This window comes from Sciurus vulgaris (genome assembly GCF_902686455.1).
Source record: "Sciurus vulgaris genome assembly, chromosome: 14".
NCBI classification, from domain to species: domain Eukaryota; kingdom Metazoa; phylum Chordata; class Mammalia; order Rodentia; family Sciuridae; genus Sciurus; species Sciurus vulgaris.
In genome coordinates, this window is record NC_136475.1 from 11805563 (window position 1) to 11827659 (window position 22097).

Sequence of the window (22097 nt, forward strand, 5' to 3'; positions counted from 1 at the left end):
CTCTGCACCATGAGGATCCGCGGGCGCTGCCACAGCATGACTCTGCTCATCTGCCACTGCATCCGCACCTGCTCTTCGCTCCAGCCCTCTGACCATTCCAGCCCTCACAGCGCCCTTCCTCTGCTGCCCCCCACGTACTGGGATGCCCGAGATGGTTCTGGGTCCGTCCACCCTCACTCTGCAGCTCCCCTGGAGATTGCACCATCTATCTCTGCCTCCTATTAAAACACTGATTCTTTGCATCCATGAACATGGTATTCCTCTCCATTTATTTGGAGTTTCTTAAATATATTTCAATAAACTTTTAAAATTTTCTCCCTAAAAATCCTATACATATTTTAAAAAAAGATTCACCTGTAAGTATTGATGGTGGAAACTGCTGTGTGGCCTTAAAAATCCATTGTCCCCTTCCTCCTGGGCCCAGGGGTAGACTATATTTCCCAGCCTCTTTCACAACAGGTATGAACATAAAATGAGAGGGGCCTTTTCCCTCAGAAGCCTTTGGGAGACATGTGCCACTGGGTATGATGGCACACACCTGTAATCCCAGTGACTCGGGAGGCTGAGGTAGGAGGATTGCAAGCACGAGGCCAGCCTCAGCAACTTATCAAGGCTGTAAGCAACTTAGTGAGACACTTCAAAATAAAAAATAAAGGGCTGGGGATGTGGCTCAGTGGTAAAGGGTCCCTGGGTTCAATCCCCAGTACTACTGAAAAAAAAAAAAAAAAAAGAGAGAACATATGCCTCTTCTACCAGATAGCACCTGGATGTGGTGACCTCAGCACATTCACACAGAACTGACAAGTCCCTAAGGGGTGAGAAGAGACCTCAGTCTCCAAATTAGTCCATAGAGGGAGTATCCTGCTGGATTGTCATTTCCTCCCTAGACAACTGATGCAAAAGAAGGAGCGGTAAAACCAAGAGCCATGGGTTCTTAAAGACTGAACGTTTTTACAGCTGTGGAAATAGAGAAAATGTGCATGGAGGATGCATCCACTTTTCTAGACCTGGAGGTACAGAAGCACGAGCTATAGTCAGAGAAGGGCAAGCAACATGGATGTGGACTAATTAGTGCGACGGTTGAAAGCAAGGAGTCGGGGTGAGGTAGGAAGGATGGGCTCTCAAACTGTGGACAGCTGTGAACTTAGACCTTCTGGTATAATAGAAGCCGCTGGAGATTTTCAGATTGCTTTTTCAGACAATGACACAGCATGCACTTAATAAGGACCGTGGGAATGCTGATCATTCTTACCCAGCATGCTCAGCAGATAAACACATGCCAAATCGTTTGGTGCCAGTTTCCATACATCTTCTTATCATAAGCCGATAGCGGGGCTCGAAGACGTGGAGCGGGCAGGGGACTGTGGGGAAGGCCATGGCACACACGAAGATGGGCACATCTCTGGTCAGACTGCAGAACAAGGGGAGCATTAACTTAGATACGAGCTGCCAGAGACTGAGGGTGGACTGGTCACCCAACAGCACAGCTAGCCAACCTCTCAGCTACAAAACAAAACCCCCAGGCCTGACCAGTGTTAAGTGGGAAATAGAGGCCATGGTGCCCAGCCTGGGAAAGTTCTCTGTGCATCCAGCGTCCTTCCAAGTCTGTCTCATTTAACAGATGAGAGTGAACATGATGAGTTATATTACTTTATTTGGAAGAGTTAAAACTTTTGACTACTCTCAGCAGGTGTGATCCAAGCTACTTGGGAGGCTGAGATAAGATGATCAAGATTTCAAAGCCAGGCTCAGCAACTTAGGCGAGGCCCTGACCAACTTGGCAAGACTGTCTCAAAATAAAAATTAAGAGGGCTGGGGATGTGGCTCAGTGGTTAAGCAGCCCTGGTTTAATTCCCAGTTTAAAAGAAAAAATTCTAATCAAAGCAAAAACTAGATAGTAGTCAAAGGCAATGAGTTATAAATAGGAGGGTGGAAGGCTGATAAGATCTCTCCTATCTTCCTGTCCTATGACCTTTGCCTTTACACTTTGGAAAAATTCAGTGTCATACTTCTTTAGACATAAAAATAATTTTGTGTTACAAAATTACTACATTATTTTGTATCACTACATAATTTTTCTTATAATTCCTTGCAATATATTTTCACAAATTTTTGCAATTAGCATTTGTCCTGTTTATAGACCAAGAAACTTATTTGCCACAAACCAGCCAACCAACCAGAATCCAAAGGTAAGGCTGAGGGTAATGAGCATCTTTTTCTTTAATCTGAATTTAGAAGCAAGTAGATATAGCATGAGTACTCACTGTGATAGTTCCAACATTTCTTCATCATAAATCCTCTTCCTGTCAGTCAATTCATCCGACAAATATTGGAATATTAATTCTTCAGCCAGAATAGTTATGTTAAAATTTCTGCTTGCCAACAACTGTAGGAAAAAGTTAAATAACACCACATATTAATTAATTCTAAAGGACAAAGCTTCCCAGTCTGAAGGTCAGTGAGGAAGAGGAAAGAAGTAGTCTTTCCTACAGGAGGAAAAGAGGAAAGATGTAGTCTTCTCCTACAGGAGAAGACAGATATCAGGTCAGCCTGTGACAGGGCAGGGACACCTCCTCCTGGTGGGAATAGGACAGGAGCAGGTAATCATGGAGGAAGAGGGAGGCACCTACGACTCTGACCGCATCTATACTGCCAAAAACCTACAACTCTGACCGCATCTATACTGCCAATCAAATATCATGTTAGTGGGAAAGAAAGCAGAGGGTTGTGTGTTTGGGAGAGAAAAATATGAAATAATCATTCTCCTGGAAAATGAAAAACTGAAGCTACTTGAGAAAAATATTAAGCATGTCTCCTAACGTTCCGAATCTGAGTTAAGACTGAGAATTTAACCACCATTCCCAATCTTCCCAATGTTCTCCAGCCTGTGTTACTTATTAGGACTCCTGCAAAAGGCAGAGTCGGCTTCATCTGAATTGGGAGAGGAGTGAGGGATGGAGGAACTACAGTGGGTGTGAAGGAAGGGCAAGTGGAGCTGAACAAGAAAGTGCCAAGATCGACGGGTAGGAGTGTCACTGCACGACCCACCAGCTGTCACTCGCGTAGACACGCTGTACTGCTCTGCCTCAGGAAAATGCATAGAAAAATCAGGGCTCTTTTCCACTGGTATCCTCATACACATCAGGTATGATCACGGGAGCTTCGGAGAAACGAGGTCAGTCTCCCAGGGGTCCTCACCGCACTGAAGAAGCTGGTCTGAGAGTGTGAAGAAACCAGAGGCTCATGCATAGCAAAGGCCCCGGTCCGGCAGGTTCAGTGCTCTGCGGGCACTTTGGTAACTGACTGCGTATCGGGACATGGGCTGGCTCCATGGACTTCTAACACACGGCCCAGGTTCCCGCTGCCTCGTGAGAAGCAAGCCAACTGTTTCTGTGACTGACTCCACACGAGGAGCTCAACCTCCAGAAATGACTGTGTCCGAGAACTGCCACGAAACCTGCTTCTACTTAACTCACAGGAGCCTCAAGACTGTCATTGTCAATGACATAAGCGTTTTCTAGAGTTCACATTTTATACACTGCTAGTTTGTGATATCCTTTTATTGAAGAATAATACAATAAAATTTGCTTTACTTGGTATTATATTAATGAAACTTCTGCAGAGGCATAGGTATAACAGATGATTCATGTTCATAACAATGCAAGCAAGGAGGTCTGAGCTCACAAAGTAACCTCTGCTCTGAAGAAAGATCAAATTATGATTTTGAATTCCGGTTTGGGTATTCTATTCTAATTTCTGGAACACTGGTTGTCTGTGGATAGCCTGCATGAAACCACTCATTCATGCATTCAGCAAGGATTTCTGAGGCTCTAGTATGTGTCTGGATTTCTGGAAAGAGGGTGAAAGAAAGAAAGACGATGTCTCTGCTGGGCGTGGTGGTGCACGCGTGTAATCCCAGCAGCTCGGGAAGGCTGAATGGGTCAGAGACGATCAGTTCTTCCACCCCAGGCTGAACTCTCACGCGGAGGCTGGCCCAGAGCACTCCTGATACACTCTGTGCTCAGGATGGCATCCCAACCATCAGCGAGCAGAACGTGAGGGCTCAGGGACATTAGTGATCTTCAGTCTCTCTTAGCTATAATTGATGCCCGCAAATTGCCTTGAAATTGAGCTACTGCTGCATCGAAACCTTCCGTGTTTTTTTTAATTAGTCAAAGAGGTGGAAAACGACACATCACTGACGGGAAAACCTGACGTTCTTTAATGACCGGATGGTAGAAGCAAAGCAGGGTGTGAAATGAATCTACCAAAGGACGAGAGGAGAAGCAGCCGTGGGTTTCGCAAGCTGTACCTACTTCCGAAAGCTTGTCCTTGCACAGTGGACAGTGTGGGGCGTGGTCAAGGCAGCGCTCAAGGCATTTGAGGCAGAACGTATGTCCACAGGGGGTGGTGACAGGCTCAAAGAGCAACCTGGAGAGAAAAACATGTGTTTTCAGCAGAACAGTCCAAAAGAGCTCTTCAAGCCATTTGTTTGAAAGGGACACATCATGCAATTCCCTTACTGTTCTGGAAGTCATGTATATCCATTCCCATCTTCTTCATTATGATTTATGTTTTTGGAAACATAAATCAATCATGACTTCAGTACACTGTCATTTCCTTAGTAAAAAGCCCCATCCATTCTGGTGTGAGACTCGGGAAGGCTGAATGCGTTGCACAGATTCTACACGTTCCTACCTCATGCAAAGGGCACACTCGAAGTCAGTGACGTCAATGGGCAGCTCCCGACCGTCTCCTGTCTTAGAGTTCACGTTCTTTTCAGTTGAGGCATCTGCATCTAAAAAATTTGAAAATGGTTTCATTAATACTTGAACATTTGAATAACAGCACGCACTGGAAGTATTTCCTGTGGAAACAATGGACGGCATGGACATAACAAACTGTGTTTCTGTCTAGTTAGTAGATAGCAATAATTTATCCGCACAGTAACAGATGTTAAAATCATACCTAAGCTTTCTCTGCTATTTTGGACTATGAAGTCCTTCCAGATTAGCCACCTAAAATGTTTTACACCTTACAGCACGTAGTCATTTCATTATTAATTTTCCCAGTGTAAAATTAATCAAACGCTAAAGTTCTACCACTTCGGGTTATATAACATGACCGAACAGCCTCCTGACCTTTCTTAGGAATTTTTCCAGGGGCACTAAGTTCATGTGCATCCTCCGTATCATCTGGACGCTGTCTCTTTAAGCCAGTGCTGGGTTTTTCCGGCAGTATACTTTCTAACGTTTTCTTGTCCTCTTCAAAGTGTAGACCCAGTATAAAATATAAGACTGAAGAGTTGGCATTTCGAAATACATCAGATTTCTCAGATGGGTTCTGGTTAAGTAGGAAAAAAGAATCTTAAGTATTCACAACATGACAGCGAAGAAGGAATAAATCATACAGGAGTCTGTCTTAGAAACCTTTGGAAAGCAAGGGCTTAAGACTCCCTTCATAATCAGTTTCATTAATCAACTTAATAAGAGGAACTTTGCACTTTTATGGTAAAATACAGGATGATTTCTTTGAGACACAATACATGAACACTCTTCATCTACATATATATAATACATACACATAAAATAAATCGTACATCGCATATTCCAATCAGCCCTCTGCTTTCTTTGCTCCAAGCCAAAATAATCTCAGGTCCACATTTCCTGGTAGTTTGGAGTGCTTTCAAAGTTTCTTCCTTTCAATCTCCAACTACTCTTTCATTAAGTTCACTGACATGTAAGAGTTTCAACTCAGATTGAAGAGCTACACTGCTTTTGTGAAACTCTTTTTTTGTTTTTTGGTGGGGGGGGGTACTGGGGATTGAACCCAGGGGTGCTTAACCACTGAGCCACATCCCCAGCCCTTTTTATATTTTATTTAGAGACAGGCTCTCACTAAATCACTGAGGCTGCCATTGAACTCTCATCCTCCCACAAAACACTTCTAACCAAGGTGACGCCACCACGTATGAACACCTGTGACGTGTCAAATCGGGAGAATCTGACTGCCAGGCACTTCCTACCTCAGGCCCCCCGGAGTCACCACCTTCTGCTGGAGGCGGAGGCTGGCTTCTGCGGCTGCGACACTGTGCCCTGGCTCTGCTCTGGATGCAAGCCTTGGTATGTTGACGCATGTTTTCTGAAGGTGGAAAAAACACCTCACACACTGCCTATAGAATTGCCAAGAAGAGAAAGAAGCACCGTAAAATACTTCTGGAAAAATGTGTTAAAGGTTCAAAGGAAAAGCGTGGTGGAACAGGCCTAGAACACTGAGAAGAATCATTATTCCCTGTCAACCTTTTAAAATTCAAACATTTTTGCAATCACAATGTTTTCAACATTTTAGCTTCTGAACCCTTTCCATCTTAGGCTTAAAAATGATAAAATATAAGATGATAACTTCCTTTTGTCTGGTCCTTATGTATCCACTACATAAAAGTCTCACAGAGAAGAGAAAAACGCAGAGGAGAGGCTACAAAGGGTCCCGGGTTAAGTCCAAGCTGTGACCACCTACGGGATTGAGACCTTTCCAGAGGGCAGCTCTATTTATGAGAGAGCCACGCGAGCCAGCTGGTGCGGAACTTGAAGAGGAGGTAAAGGCTGGTGTTCTGGCTCACAGACTACAGGCTTAGCTCTGGGAAGGAGACGGCAGGGACTGCCAGTTAGGCTTTCCAGGTGGTACCTGGGTGGTTCTGCCAAACCTGTGATCTCAGCTGAAGCCCATGGTCTGAGGGAAGAAAAAACAAGTGAATAAAACCCAAACAAAGTCCCCCTCCCAAATGTCCTTCATGTTATAAGGCAAGTGTCCCAGGATCCATGACCTCTGTTATGGTCCGGATCTGGTACAGTCCCCAAAGCAGCAGGGTTCAAAGGTGAGGCTTTTAGGCAAATCAATAGCAGAGTAATTGCCAATGGATTAATCCATGGAGAGCTAATGGACTCCTGCCTAACTGTAGGCAGAAGGGATGTGGCTAGAGGAAGTGGGCAGCAGAGGCATGGCCGTGGGGATTATATCTGTCCCTGGACCTTTTCTGCCTCTCTCTCTGTTTCCTGGGTGCCATGAGCTGAGCAGCTTTCCTCCATGATATTCTTTTGCCTCAGCTAGGGTCCAGAGCAATGGAGTCAGGTGACCATGGACCGAGACCTCTGAAACCATCAACCGAAATAGGCTTTTCCTCCTCTCAGTTGTTTTTGTCAGATATTCAGGTCACAGTGACAAAAGCCTGACTAACACAACCTCTTAGCAGAGCGCAACAGCCTCCCAGTAGGCACTGAGTGGCTCCAGCAGACCATATGCCACGGGCATCGATGGGCCAGTGCTATTCTGACATCCCTCACCATGGGAGGCCCACAGAACACCACGTCTGAGAAAGCACCGGGCAGACAAGAGTCCAGAGATCAAATTCAGCTCTGGGACCTCTGTGAATGTGCTTATCTCACTGTGCTCAGGCCAACATTTCTGCAATCAGCAGGGAGAAGACATGCTTCAAGCTTCTCAGGACATCCGTAGGTAGGAGAAAGCTGGCAGGGATGGCTGAAATAGCCAACTCAAGATCCAATAGTATTCTGGCACATTAGAATGATGGGAAAAACCAACAAGTGACAACTGAACAGGATTCACAAATACCAATTGACTGTACTTGAAAAAATGGATTAAAATGTTACTAGAAAGTTCTTACGAAAACGAAACAATGGGGTACTGTGGCTACTGACATTTCTAACAGGAGCAACGGTGTGATGCTATCAGGCTAAAAACAAGCATGCCTCCTGCTCTGGGCACAGGGAAGGTGCAACCTCACCACCTGCACCTGTCTGCCAGGTGTGCATGCTGAAATCTGGCGCACGTCAGAACACACCCGGAGGAGGGAACCCTAGTGACCCTGTTCTAAGAGAAAAGGAGATTTGTTTCAAAGAACTGTTTAGGGCAAAGAAAAGGGTGATTCTCAAACATCTAAAGTAGTTTTGAGCTGTCGAAGGAAGAACTGATTTATTTTATGTTGCTCCAGAAAATAAAACTAGACCTGCTAAGTAGAAATGATGACGTAAATAGATGGCAGATGTTCTCAACAGCGTTAAAACAGAGGAATGCAGACGTAGAACAAAAACTCACAGTCCCTGGAAGTGCTAAGTGAAGACCAGGTGGCTACCATGCAGGCGTGCAGCAGCAGAGGGTCACACACTAGGTGTGCTCGCTGTTGAGCAGAAACACAGGTGTTTCTGCACTGTGCAGGTGAGGAGGGGGTCACAGGTCAACCCCTGGGGCGGAACTGATACGTTGTGCGCATGTCGTGACGTCTTCCACAGGACTGCTGTGCAGTTATGATACTGGACGTTGGAAGTTCTAGGAAAGAGCACCTTGCCTCCCCAGCTCCACACAGCAGCCTAGCCTCACCTCCTGTGGGCCATCATCTCAACATGACTGAGGCACACGGCACCATGTGTCGGTGAGCACTCTGCTGTAGCCATGCACAAAAACGTCCCAACCTCTGCTTCCAAGCTGCCAGATGCATGAGCCTCACCATTTATTTTTTTTTTGGTGGTGCTGGGGATTGAACCCAAGCACTCTATCAACTGAGTTAGACCCCCAGCCCTAACCTCATCATTATTACTACGTTTCTAATCACACTGTCAAGAACATTTGGTATCACGCTTCTGGCTTATTTCAAATGCAAGGGTTACCCAGCAAAGGTCATCGATATGACTTCAAAGAGAAACTTATCAGAACTCATACCTTCTGTGCCTCTTTCTTCATTGTGCTACAATCAGGATTTAAAGCGAGGCAGTAGAGATATTCCTTCAACACTTCCTCACTTCTTCCCAATGCACAAAGAGCCTGAGCTTTGATATGGTGTCCCTGCATTTACCAAAAGACAAAGCAGACACAAAAAACATAACTGGCATGAGTTCATGTCCATACGTGAATACAAACAGCTCTGAAAAAATTGTTAGAACAATTAGTTTACATTTCATATTAAGTAGAATAAACAAAACCCACCTTGGAAATCTGACAAACTGTGACATCTCATAAAGACAATTTACAATCAGAACACAGGAGCCACCGTATTGGGAATTTGCTGCCCACAGCAATTCTAATGGATGTGCTAAGAGAGAACTGGTCTCTGCCAACTTTTAAAATTAATTTTATTTTCCATTAATGTAATATTGTACATACTTAGGAAATTCGTGTGGAACCCCTCCCTGCCCCCCCCAAAAAAATCCTGAATACGCAAAGCAATCTTGAGCAAAAAGAACCAAGCTGAAGGTATCACACTACCCATTAAACTAAAAATATGCTAAATGTACTAAAGTACTTCTTTTATTCTGTAGGAAGAGACACTAAAAATATGCAGTAATTGAAATAGCATTGTAGGGGCATTAAAACAGACACACAGACCAAAGGGACAGAACAGAGTCCAGAAATGACCCCACGCATTTACAGCCAACTGATTTTGATAAAAGAGCAAGACTATACAACAGGGGAAGGACAGTGTCTTCAAAACCTGGTGACAGGAATCTGGATATCCACACACAGACAGTAACCCCACAAATGTCCACACAAAGTGCATCAGTGATTCAACTGTAGGACCAGAAACCATGAAACCACTAGAAGAAAACAGAGCAAATGCTTCAGGGCCTGGGCCCAGGCAGATAAATCCTGGATAGGACCCCAAAAACACAGACCCCAAAAGCGGAAATTGTCAAATGGGGTTGCATCAAAATAAAAACCTATATGGCAAAGGAAACAATCAACAGAGTGAAGAGACAACAGAATGGGAGAAAATGACTGCAAACTTTACAAAAGACAGGGAGTTGATATCAAGAAATTATAAGGAACTCCACTTGATAGCCATCCCCCCAAAAAAATCCAAATAATCCTATTTAAAAAGGGGCTAAGGACATGAGTAGAAATTTCTCAAAAAAAAAAAAATGCAAATGGCTAAAAGATATATGAAAAAATGCTGGACATCACTCACCCTCAGGCAAATGCAAGCCAAGGCCAACTTTCAACTTATGAGTAATTACAGGTCACTAACACAATCCTGTCATCAACTTGTTTAGATCCAGAAGAAAAAACAGGCATGAACAAACTATAAAACAAAGCACAAACTACTAGATGCCAACAAGAGAAAGAAAAAAATGCAATGCAGATCAGTGATTTCCAAGAGCAATTTGGTTTTAGGGAAGCAACATCTTTCCAAATCTTTGAAAGTGTTTGGGGCAGGCTTCTGTTCCACCTGGTGTATGAATCACATTTCCACTAGGGTGGGATGTTCTGCCCATTTAGGCCAGTCACTGTGTGCTGCTGCGTGTCTTCCTGTCGATCCCTTGTTCTCTGTTCATATTTAAGCAAGACGGACAGTTTCCAAAGGCTCTCTCTGCTCCTGAGTCGGTGAGACCTGTCTCCTCGCAGACTTCATTGCTGAAAGGTCCTGCCTGCGCGGCTGACGTTGACTGCAGAAGATTCACTTGCAGGGGTGTGGGAGGAAAGCCAGGCTAGAGGCTAGGAGCCCCAGAGAGTGGAATTTCGGGGCCCTTATTCAGGGACTTCACACAGAGGCAGCCAGGCTGTCTTCCCCAGGTGGTCTGCTCAGCATCTCTGGATGAGAAGCCCTGAGGTGGGCTCTCCATCGCTGCCCTGCCTGACAGAGGATCTGACACGGAAGCAAACCTCAGATCCCACTCCTCCCTCACAGCCTAGAAGCTCTCTGGAGCGTCCCTCATGATGTGAAGGCGATCTCCATCTGAACTGTAATGTCCTCGTCTCTTTCATACATTTATCCACGTCTGAAAAACCATCTGTTGAACTCAGGTTCTGTAAACAATCCCCATGCTCTTTGGTTATGGACTTATTTTTGTTTATGCTTCCGGACACACTTCCACGGAGGTATGGTTAATAGACAGTAAACCCCACGATTTTAAATGCTCAATGTGACGAGTTTTGATCAATGTATACAGTTGCACAACTAGCACCACTTGTGAGGCAGCACAGTCCCATCACCCCAAAGCATTCTCTCTGCCATTTGCAGCCCATCCCCTCCCCTTGACAGACCTGGCAGCCACTGGTCTACCATTCTAGTTTTGCCGTTTTAAGAATGTCACCCGAATGGAAGCACAAGGCTGTCTTCCGTGTACCTTCCGTGACTTACTGTGGCCCTTCAGAGACTCGCCATGTTGCTGGACATTTCATTTTCCCTGTCAAGCTAAGCAGAATTCCATTGCACGGATACATCACAATTTGTTTAATTGCACGTCGATAGACATTTGGTTTATTTTCTTAGTCTTTGGCTAATAGGAATGAAGCTGCTATGAACAGCTGCATGTCCTTGTGTTCACGTATGCTTTTTGTTTTTTTTGGGAAATACTTATAAGAAAGATTGTTAGGTTTCACAGAAGAGTATGCTTAACTTATTGAAAAAAGAAAAAAAAAAAATCTGCGCAGACGCTCAGGAGGCTGAGGCAGAAGGATCGCAAGTTCAAAGCCAGCCTCGGCAACTTAGGGCAAAGCCCTAACCAACCTAGCAAGACACTGTCTTGAAATTTAAAAATTAAAAAGGGCTGGGGATGGGGCTCAGTGGTTAAGCACCCCTGGGTTAAATTCCTGGTACCAAAAACAAACAAACAAATCTACTAGACCTTTCTAAACCAACTGGAGCATTTTGTATTCCCACTAGTGATGTGTAAGAATTTGGTGGACATCCGTGGTCACATTTAGTATGGTCAATCTTTTTAACTGAAACCCGTCTAGTCGGTCTATAGTAATACCTCATTGAGGTTTTAATTTGCATTTCTCGGATGACTAAAAATGCAAGGCATTTTTACATGTGTTTATTTTATATTCATATGTCTCTTTTTGTAAAGTACCTGCTTAAATCCCTGGCCCATTATTTAATTAGATTGTTTGAATTATTACTAAATCGGTAAAACTTCTAATTACTAAAAACAACTCCTTTATCAAATAAATGCCTTGCAATTGTTTTATTCTATTCTGTTTTGCCTTTTCACTTTTCTAATAGTATCTTTTGAAGAGCAGGAGTTTTAAAATTTGATAACCAATTTACTAGTGGGGCTTTTTTTTTTTTTAATGATGTGTGTTTTCTGAGTCCTATTTATTGCTTTCTGTTCTTGTATTTGTTTCCTTCCTTCTACCTTGGTTTTATTTCATTCTTCTTTTCCCAGTTTCTTCAGGTAGAAGTTTAGATCACTGCTTTGAGAACTTTCTTCTTCAATAAGCATTAATATTACAAACTTCTCCCTAAGAATGACTTTAGCTGTGTTTCAGAAATTATGTTATCACTCATGTTTAACTGTTTACTACTTTCCCTTTGATTTGTTTCAACCCATAGATTTTGAAGTATGTTGGAGATATTTAAGGATCTCCTAGATGTTTTATTTTTGTTGACTGCTTTTTAACTCTGTTTTCAGAGAATCGCTTTAAGATTTCAATGCTGGGCTGGGGATATAGCTCAGTTGGTAACGTGCTTGCCTTGCAAGCACAAGGCTCTGGGTTCAATCCCCAGCACCGCGCAAAAAAAAAAAAAAAAAAAAAAAAAAAAAAATTTCAATGCTTTGAAATTTATTAATACTTGTCTTACTAGCACTGGGATTCCATAAAGCATTAAAAGGTACATGTAGATTGCAATGAGTGTAATATTCTACAAAGTCACTTAGGTTAAGATGGTTGGTAATGTCATTCAGATTTTATCTATGTTAACTAAACTTTCTAGTAGGTATGTCAGTACTGGCAAAAGTATATTAAATTCACTATTTATGATGCCGGGTTATTTCATGCATATATATAATTGTTGTATTGTTCTCTTATTATGAAGTTTGTCTCTAAAATATTACTTTACATCTGTAGTAGTACCCTTTGTTACTAATATGGTTAACTCACCTTTGTAATTTTTGTGTTTGCATGGTATATTTTTAGAGCCTTTTAAGTCTATTTGTGTCTGTATTTAAGATGAATTTCTTGTAGAAGGCAGTCTGACTTTTTTTTCTTTTATTTTGAATTTGCTTTTTCAATGTCAAATGGTTTCCATGGTTTCAAATGAGATGTCAACCATCAATCTTGTTATTTCTCTTATGCCATTAATCTCATTTCATGTCAGTTTTCTCTTAATGCTGTCAAGACTTTCTTTTCATTTTTGGTTTAAAGCACAGCAGTTTGATTATAATTTGAGTTTATCTTGCTTAGAGTTCCTGTTTATCTTGCTGGATCTGAAATTAACAATTTCCACTAAATCTGGAAAGTTTCCAGCCATTATTTCTTCAAAGTTTTTCCCTACCATTACCTCTCCTTCCCTCTGGGGGTTCCAGTGCACATATATTACACACTTGATATTGCCCCACAGGTTTCTGAGATTCTTTCCATTCTTCTTTACTACCTTCCCCTCTCCACCTCCCTTTTTGTTCTTTGGACTGGGAAATTTCTATTATTTAGCCTCAATTTCATTGATACTATGGCCATGTATGATGTGTTATTGAGCCTGTCTAGCAGTTTTGAATTTCAGAACCCCAATTTTCATCTTTAGAATTTCCTTTTTTTTTTATTGGTTCAATTTCCCCAGTGAGTTGCTGTTATTACAAAAATATATTTTCCTTCTACTCTTTTGATATTTCATTTGGCTCTTTGAACTCATTTATACAGAATAAACATCCCTAACCAAAATTTTTAAATTGGAAATGCTCCAAAAGACAAAAGGTTTTCAGCACTGACATGATTCCACAGGTGGAAAATTCCACAACATGCAACTCTGTTTTGTGCATAGTTATTTAAAATATCATACAAAATTACCTTCATATATATATGTATATATACACACACATGATGGAATATATTACTCAGCCTTAAAGAAGAATGAAATTATGGCATTTGCTGGTAAATGGATAGAGCTGGAGAATATCATGCTAAATGAAATAAGCCAAACCCAAAAACACTAAAAGGCCGAATGTGTTCTCTGGTATGTGGATGCTAATTCACCATGGTTGGGAGGCGGGGGGCGGCTAGGGAAGAATAGAGTTAGTTTATATTAGGTAGAGGGGAGTGAAGGCAGGGGAAAGGGTATGGGGGTAGGAAGGATAACAGAGTGACACAGACATTATTACCTCATGTACACATATGACTGTATGACCAATGTGATCCTACAATATGTATAATCAGAAAAATGAGAAATTATACTCCATTTAAGTATGATTTATGAAGATGTATAAATGCATTCTACTGTCATGTACATACAACTAATTAGAACAAATAATTTTTTTAAAGAAAATAAATAAAATTAGGTAGAAATACTAAAAAAAAGAAATTATCTTCAGAATATGTGGATATGGAATATATAAAGCTAATTTGGAGTTTACACTTGAGTCCCATCCCCAAGATACCTCATTATGTATATGATAATATTCTAAAATTGGAAGATATCCAAAATCAGAAACAATTCTGGTCCCAAGCATCTTGGATAGGGATCCTCAATCCGTAAAAGCTGCTTCTAAGTAAATACACTACCTGGGGCCCACTCAATTTTTACTGACTTTTAATACTTTCCTGTTTCTTTCTGTGTCAACCATTTTTTAGTTGAAACTGGACATTGTACATATGTTGTACCAACAACTTCTGCATTTCATTATGTCTTCTGAGTGTTACTGGGTTGTTATAAAGGGCGATTAACTTTTCTGGGTTCCACTGCAGCCTGTCTTCCCCACAGTGTGGCTTGTATCTCTGCTCCATTCTCCTGACTTTCCACTGCTCCTTTTTAAGCCCTGCAGTTCCTCCCCTAGGTCTATGAAATTTGGCAATCAGCCAGGATTTGGCCAGAGTTGGAACTTATCCATTCTGAGATTTCTGTCCCCCTGCTTTTAGGAGTTTCCCTAATTTCTAGCTGTTCTGTCAGATTTGCGTTCTTTACTCTGACATGTCAGGCTTTTTCTTGCCTGACCTACGTTACTGCTCATTTAAGACACACACTGAACTCAGGAAGGGGGGCCCTGTCACTCTATCTGGTCTTGGCTATCTTTTTTGCTGGTTGCTCTGCACCTCTTATGTGCATGCACAATTTAGCTATGAGTCAGATTTATGTTTTCAATTTGACTCACTTGCACGGTTTTTTGGCTAACAAGATTTCCACCTTTCAAATTCCATTCCCTCTGTGCCACCAGGCATTTCCAGATGAATTACTGACCCTGAAGTCCTCAGAACTCTGATAGTTTTAGGTGGTAATGTTCAGAGATTTGTCCACTACTGTCTTTTGTAGCTGCAGCTACAGAGATGGACAGAATCCTTGGGCCAAAAAGCCATGAAATCACAATTCCTATCCATTCCATATGTGAATCTTTGAGATGCCTCCTGTAGCTGCTGTTTGGATACTTTCCAATGTCTTATTTTTCAAAAGTCCAGTTTTTATAATTTTTCTCTCTTCTGTATTCATATGATCTCTTATTCTTCGCAGTTATCAGAAGTAAATCATCCTTTCCTTTTACTATCATTTTAAGTGGGTCCCTTGGGAGGGAAAACAGTAATGCATGTACATCCACTGCTACCTCATAATCCCTTGTGTCTTTTACCCTTATCTCTGTACCAAAATGTCTGAGGCACTAGTGGCAACTAATGGCCAATAAAAGTCCATTTTCAGGTTCCTATCCCACCTGGTTTCTTTCTCCACTGTCTTAAAAACCACACATGTGCTCATGGCGACCCATTTCCATCTCCAGCATTAACATCTTGTCTAACATCCCTGAACTGTTTATTACATCACAAGTTTGAGTGCTCTGGGAGAAGAGCCATTTCAAGAGCCATGACAAATATTTTGGATAACAGGTCACTGGCTTCATCCCTTGGCACTCCAGGATCTCACAGATGCACCAGAGGCCAGCTACAATTCATATATGGAACTCTTTAGATGAGCACTTGAAATTTTACTGATTTTTAAAAATTTTCCCTTTGTAAGACTGGATCCAGCTCTTGTGGAATCTGAATCTTACACAATATATAAGGTCTTTTTAATTTCAAAGGTGTAAAATTATGAATCCAACATTGCTGAGATCCCTCTGAGCCCATATATGAGTAACTGGCCTGACTCACGTATCAGAAGTTTCTAAATCTGCTCCTTCTACTTTTCGAAGGTTCTTTGAGAATAACCCTCTTACATACACAAGGAACTTTACAGTGAAATGTTCATACGTGTACATATCACCTCCATCAATATGTACATGCTTGATTCCATGTATCGATAAGTATTTATTAAGTGAATGAACTAGTTTTTTTAATAATTTTAAGTCTTTACAGCCTTTTTGCTTAGTAAAACCAAACTGACCATGTGCCATATCTATTTCTGCAAGTGGGCAAATGCTTTTCTGGTTCTGGTTTATCCGGTTGCTCCAAAAGCTTTGAATCATTACCATGAATATTAGCCATGACTGGCTGTGTGCAAGGGTTTTCCTTGAATAAATACCCTCCTGTATCATTTCCCCCCACTGGAACTGGGAAGGTGAGTCTAAAAATGTTTCCATCTCATCTTAATCACGTTTGGTCAACTTATTCTTCCCCTCAATCAATTTTCTTCCTGGTCCCTCCTCCATTCAACCGCTCCAACCAATCTTCCAACATCACTTCTGTAATCCTTAGTTAAAACAACAAACTTTGGAACAAAATTCTATCCTTTATTTTTTAAAAATGATTTGTTAGGATACACTTTTGCTGAAGCTATTATTCACCATGCATTTATAAAGAACTGAGATCTATAGATTTGCAATAAAACCTGAAGACATGGCCACAGTCTCAAACATTAAATATTCATCTGCTGCCTCCCTTAAAGTTTCATTTAGCCATGAAACTTTGCAGTAATTAACTCTTATCTCTTATAGGAAACAAGCTGCCAAGTTTTTACCTCAAAGAACACCACCGTGGGGAAGAATTAGCTTCAGAGGTCAATACAGGTCTATTTTCAGAAATACTAAGAAATTCATAATAATTAAGATTTGGTCATTAGTTACAGAAATTACTTCAAAAGAACAGTAGTGGAGAGAGAGACAGACTAGGGAGATGTTGGTCAAAGAATACAAATTTCCGGTAGGAAACTGTTCAAGAGATCTAGTATAACATGGTGACTCTAATTATTAACAGTTCACTCTTGAAAATTCCCAAGAAAGCAGATTTTAAGTATTCTCACTACAAAAAAGAGTATGTAGGGTAATGTATGCATTAATTAGCCTGAGTCAACCACTTTACAATGTGTATTTCAGAAGAACTTGTTATGCCATAAAAATATGCAACTTTCTTTTGTTAAAAAATTTTAACAGGGGCTGAGGATGTAGCTCAGTTGGTAGAGTGCTTACCTCGCAAGCACAAGGCCCTGGATTCAATCCCCAGCACCGCCAAAAAAAAAAAAAAAAAAAAAAAAAAAAAAAAAAATTTAATAGAGTAGGTCAAGGGGATGGATAAGAGAAAAAGCATCAGAAATCAGAGTAGAAAATGTTTTTAGGAAAGCAAGCAACAAAAAAGGTTTGGCCCAGCAAACATTCGCTCTCTTTCTTGGGCTCATCCTGAAGTCCGAACACCCTTACTCTCAATTTAATCTAAAACATTTTGTTTTAAAGAATTTCAGCAAATAGGAAGGGAGGAAGGGAGGAGGGAGGGAAGGATGGGTGGATGGATACACACAACTTGTCTGCCAACTGGGGCTACTATCCCTTTAATGTTTCTAAAACAAAGAGGATAAAAAAACAATATATCAGAAGAATAAATTTTTTAATGATCAGCTTGCCCATGGAGAAGGCAATAGGTATTAATTTCATCACAGGTTTTTTTTTTTTTTTTTTTTAAGCTTTAAATGTTCTTATGGGGATTGAAATTTCAAAGATCCATGAAAACTACTTTTATTCTTTGGCTTCTTTAAGTACGATTTAAGCTATCACTGTTAGATTAGCCAAATTCATTTTGTGCCATCCGAATAAGAAATCTTATACCTTCCCCTTGAAAACAGAGACTAAAATCACTGCAGAACGTGCACAAAAAGCTGGTCCCTTCAGTGACAGGCTGTATGCACACGAGGGCCCACCGGCTCGATCCTCCTACATGGTCATTTTAAACGCTCCTGCTCCATCCACTGTTGGCCCCCTCCGAGGCCAGCAAACGTGAATCACCTTGGTCAAGAGCGGCTCCTTCTGGCAGACGACCCCGGAGTCCTGCAGCGCCTTCTCGTAGTTCCGCAGGGTTAAATGCAGGTCCGCCCGCAGCAGCAACAGGGAGATATCGTCAGGGGCTGGAAGAGGGGGCACAGGAAGGGCGAAAATGATCGCACCTGAAAGCAAAACCCCCTTCAATCGCGAACCACGTCCCATTAGCAAGGCAGCATTAAAGAAAAAATAAAACTGGTCCTCCCTCTGCTCCTGCTTAGAGCTCGGTGGTCTGGTGAGCATGACTTACAGAGCTCCTCTCAAACAGAACCAAGGCGAACAAGTCCTCGCCATGCACCAAAAATAACCCCCGCAAAAGCCAGGGGAATTCCCGCATGTGCACAAACTACATCGTCTCCAGCAAGAGCCCCAAGGTCCCTGAAGCGTCTTCATGCTGCAGGTTGAGCATCCCTAATTCCAAATCCAAGAGGCTTGGCAATGTGGACCTTTCGGAGCGCTGACAGGGCACTCAGAGGAGTTTTGGACTTTGGAGTACTTCAGATTTTAGATTTCTGGATTAGGGATGCTCAAAGCAGTAAAGTCTATGCAAATATTTCCAAATCCAAAATCTGAAACACTATGGACCCAAGCATTTTGGATGAGAGATACCCAACCTGTATAATTAGGTATTGTAAAGGAAGAGTTAAGAGAACTTTCACAGAAGTACGCAAGGAAATTCCTGCTTATGAAACAGAAAGGTAAGACCGAGTTTGTTTTCCCACATAACCCTCGTGGATGCCAACTTACCCACAGAACTGTACCCGGGTCCAGTCCTCCTAAGTTTGTTCTCTTAAGAGGAGAAAGGAGAACAAAAGCTTCCTTTCCCTAGATTCCGCATACAGAAGATACCTGGGTAATCACTCACACGCGGCTACACACATACACCCAGCTGTACAGGAACCCAGAGGTCTACACGGGAAGCAAAAGTGATTCTCCAAAGTGGCCTGTAGTAATAACCAGTACCGACAGAGCCCAAGCACGAAGGCAGAACAGTCACAGCTATCTCCATGTTGCTGGCTTCGGCTCGCTCCGCCAACCCGCTCAGGATGGCCGTAACAGGACTGGGCCAGTGCCCTTCAGCTGTTCCATGCATATTCTGGTCACCAGACATGCGTTCCCATCTCTCTACCTGACCCACATTCTCAGTGTGCTCCAAATCCTTGACTTTGACCCTTGGTCACACGCCCCACTTGGTTCTTTCCAAATGCCAGGATGCCTTCTTTCAGTTTATGTAGCCAAGTGAGCAAACGTGTAAAAAAAACTTGTGCAAGAAGATGGCACATCAAGACACAGTGAGCAAGAAATATTAATAAATGCTATCACGACATATGTGCAACACAGAGAAGGCATGGCAAGAAAAACGGGAGATGGAGAAAGGAACGGCAGGAGTCAGACCATAAAATGTAAATCTTTTATTTTTTAAAAAATGCACTTCTTGGTACAGCTAACTGACTACAGCAGAACTCAGCATTTTTTTTTTTCTTTTTTCTGTAAAAGGCCAGATAATAAGCATTTAAGGCTGTAGCTCAAAAGAAAACTGGAGGATATTATGCAGGTACTTGTATAACAAATGAGAAAACAAATTTTTCACAGAGTTAATTGATGAAATTCAGAATATAACATTCTTTTGGTAATGTAGGTCTACTAATGAGAAGAATGGTATCCCTTGTGGAGGAATAACATTTTCCTCAACTAAGGTTCACAGTTTGTGTTCCCTATCATCAAAAGCAAGTAAAAACGTTCACCTGTTAATTATAATTCATGATGAGATTTTACGTGGTTCGGCTGTGAAAATGCACACAGGAACTATGAAAACACAAGCATGTGATTTCACAGCGAGCATTTTTGTTGTCCGGAAGGTATTAGAAAATTCTGTAAGATTCTTCTCAGGATAATGTCATAGTAGCATGTCATTACACAGTACATGTAATAACATCATTTCCAACCAAAGCATTAGGTGAAAGTTCCTCAACTGCAGTTAAAGAATTTGATATATAATTCTCCTTTGGAGATTTTTGGAAATCTGGACAAAAATGCTACCGTGACTGTAGTTCAATCTTGGGAAACTTGCTGCAGATTTGTGCCAACCACTGAAGTCTCTTCCTAGCTCTCAACAACTGCCAACTTGATTCTCCTGAATTCTAACTAGGTGGATCAGACGCACACCATTAGCTCTGATTCTTCTATTTTAATATGTACAGGCCTTATTTTATTTTACTCTCATATTGCAATAGTGATAATAAATCTCTCTCTCCTCTCTTCTCTCTTATCTCTGCAATGCTGGAGGTCTTGTGCATTTTCTTACTGATTTTAAAAAGAACATGTCTAATTTGTGTGTGTGTGGTACTAAGGATTGAACCCAGAAATGTTTTGCTACTAAGCTGCACCCCCAGACTTTTTTATTTTTTATATTGAGATAGGGTCTTGCTAATTTGCTGAGGTTGGCCTCAAACTTGTGATCCTCCTGCCTCAGCTTCTCTGGTAGCTGGGATTACAGGCATGTGCCACTGTGCTCTGCTTTTTTGGTGTTTATCATAAGCCTCTGAGGCAGAATACTGGTCAAGCTAGATAAGTAGCTAGGCCCATGGCGTTGGGCCTGAACTATTCCTAGTTTTCTAACAAGAGGGTGTTGAATTTTACAGAAGGTCTTTCAGCATCCGATACATGTATGTAGCCTTATTTCCTCTGACCTGTTGTAGTGAATTAGTTTGAAAGATATGTCTAATACTGAATTATCCTTATAATCCTAAAATAAACTGCCAGACTCAGATACTAAGAAATTTAGTTTAGGATTTCAGCACCTATTTACATACATACTGCTAGCCTATACATTTTTTCCTGTGTAGTATCAAGATTATACCAACCTCAAAAAATGAGATGGAACTCTTCCCATATTTTACAAGGACCTTAAATAAAGGTGCCAATCAACTTTTGAAAGGCCACTTGGCCGTAGTGCCCTTGTAGAAGAAGAGAATCCCTGGGTGACATTTCAGTTTGTCTTAGGTTATTGGCTGAAGCCAGCTTTTTACTTCTTCCCGGGTGGATTCTGCTCACCCGCACGTTCCTTACCATCATGGCTTCACGTGCTTTAAAGTCTGTAATAAACTGTTGTACCTGCAGTCTCTGCCCTCACTCCTGGTGTCATCTCTGCCCGGCCGCCTTCTTCAGCACGCGTGCTACAGACCTGTCTCTCCTGGTCTTTGGGATGAGCCAGTTTCTGAATTGCTAACCGATTCCCCCTTTCTTATCTCATGGTTTTCTTAATCATTCCTTTAGTCTCTATGAGCTTTGTGCTTGCTTAGGCTGAATGAAACATTCTGAGTTAAAAACACATTCCAATGAGGTTAGTCAGCTTTCTGTTGCTATGACAAAATAGATGAGAAGAACAACCTCCTGGAAGCATCTATTTTGGCTCACAGCTTGAAGGGGTCTGGGCCTCAGGCAAGGCAAAACACCATGGTGGGAGGGGCCTGGCAGGAAAAACTGCTTACCTCAGGGCAGCCAGGAAGCCCGGGCAGAAGGGGCTGGGGTAAGAGCTCTCTGGGGCACACCCACAGCAACCTACTTCCTCCATGAGGTCCCATCCCCTACAGTTTCCAACACCTTCCAACAAAGCCACCAGATTATGGCTCTATCAATGGATCCATGCACTGAGGAGGTCAGAACTCTCAGGATCCAATCACTGTCAGCCCCACCTCGGAACACTGTGGCCCTGGGGACCGAATCTTCACAATACGTGAGGCTCTGGAGGCCACTCTAGGTCTCATCACAATTGACATTGTTTCATTTTCATCCTTCTTTTCTGAGGAAGGCACTTACGCCTCCTCTCCTCGCATTCCAAAGGCCAGTTTCCCTAAAGTCCAAGATCAATCAAATGCACGTCCCACAGAGGCACCAATCAAATCCGGCGATTTTCTTTGTTGA

General features: G+C 42.0%; 1 protein-coding gene across 2 annotated transcripts in view; it reads right to left on the reverse strand.

The window, feature by feature from the left end:
* Positions 1–22097, reverse strand: part of LONRF2 (LON peptidase N-terminal domain and ring finger 2) — a 60168-nt gene that overhangs the window by 32385 nt on the left and 5686 nt on the right. For both annotated transcript variants that reach the window (XM_079110263.1, XM_079110262.1), the window contains exons 2-9: positions 18141–18259; positions 8734–8856; positions 6026–6172; positions 5142–5343; positions 4699–4798; positions 4317–4431; positions 2265–2386; positions 1253–1411 (exon numbers count right to left, since the gene is read on the reverse strand). In XM_079110263.1, the coding sequence (XP_078966389.1) occupies positions 1253–1411; positions 2265–2386; positions 4317–4431; positions 4699–4798; positions 5142–5343; positions 6026–6172; positions 8734–8856; positions 18141–18259 (1087 nt within the window). The remainder of the gene's footprint in view (positions 1–1252; positions 1412–2264; positions 2387–4316; positions 4432–4698; positions 4799–5141; positions 5344–6025; positions 6173–8733; positions 8857–18140; positions 18260–22097) is intronic.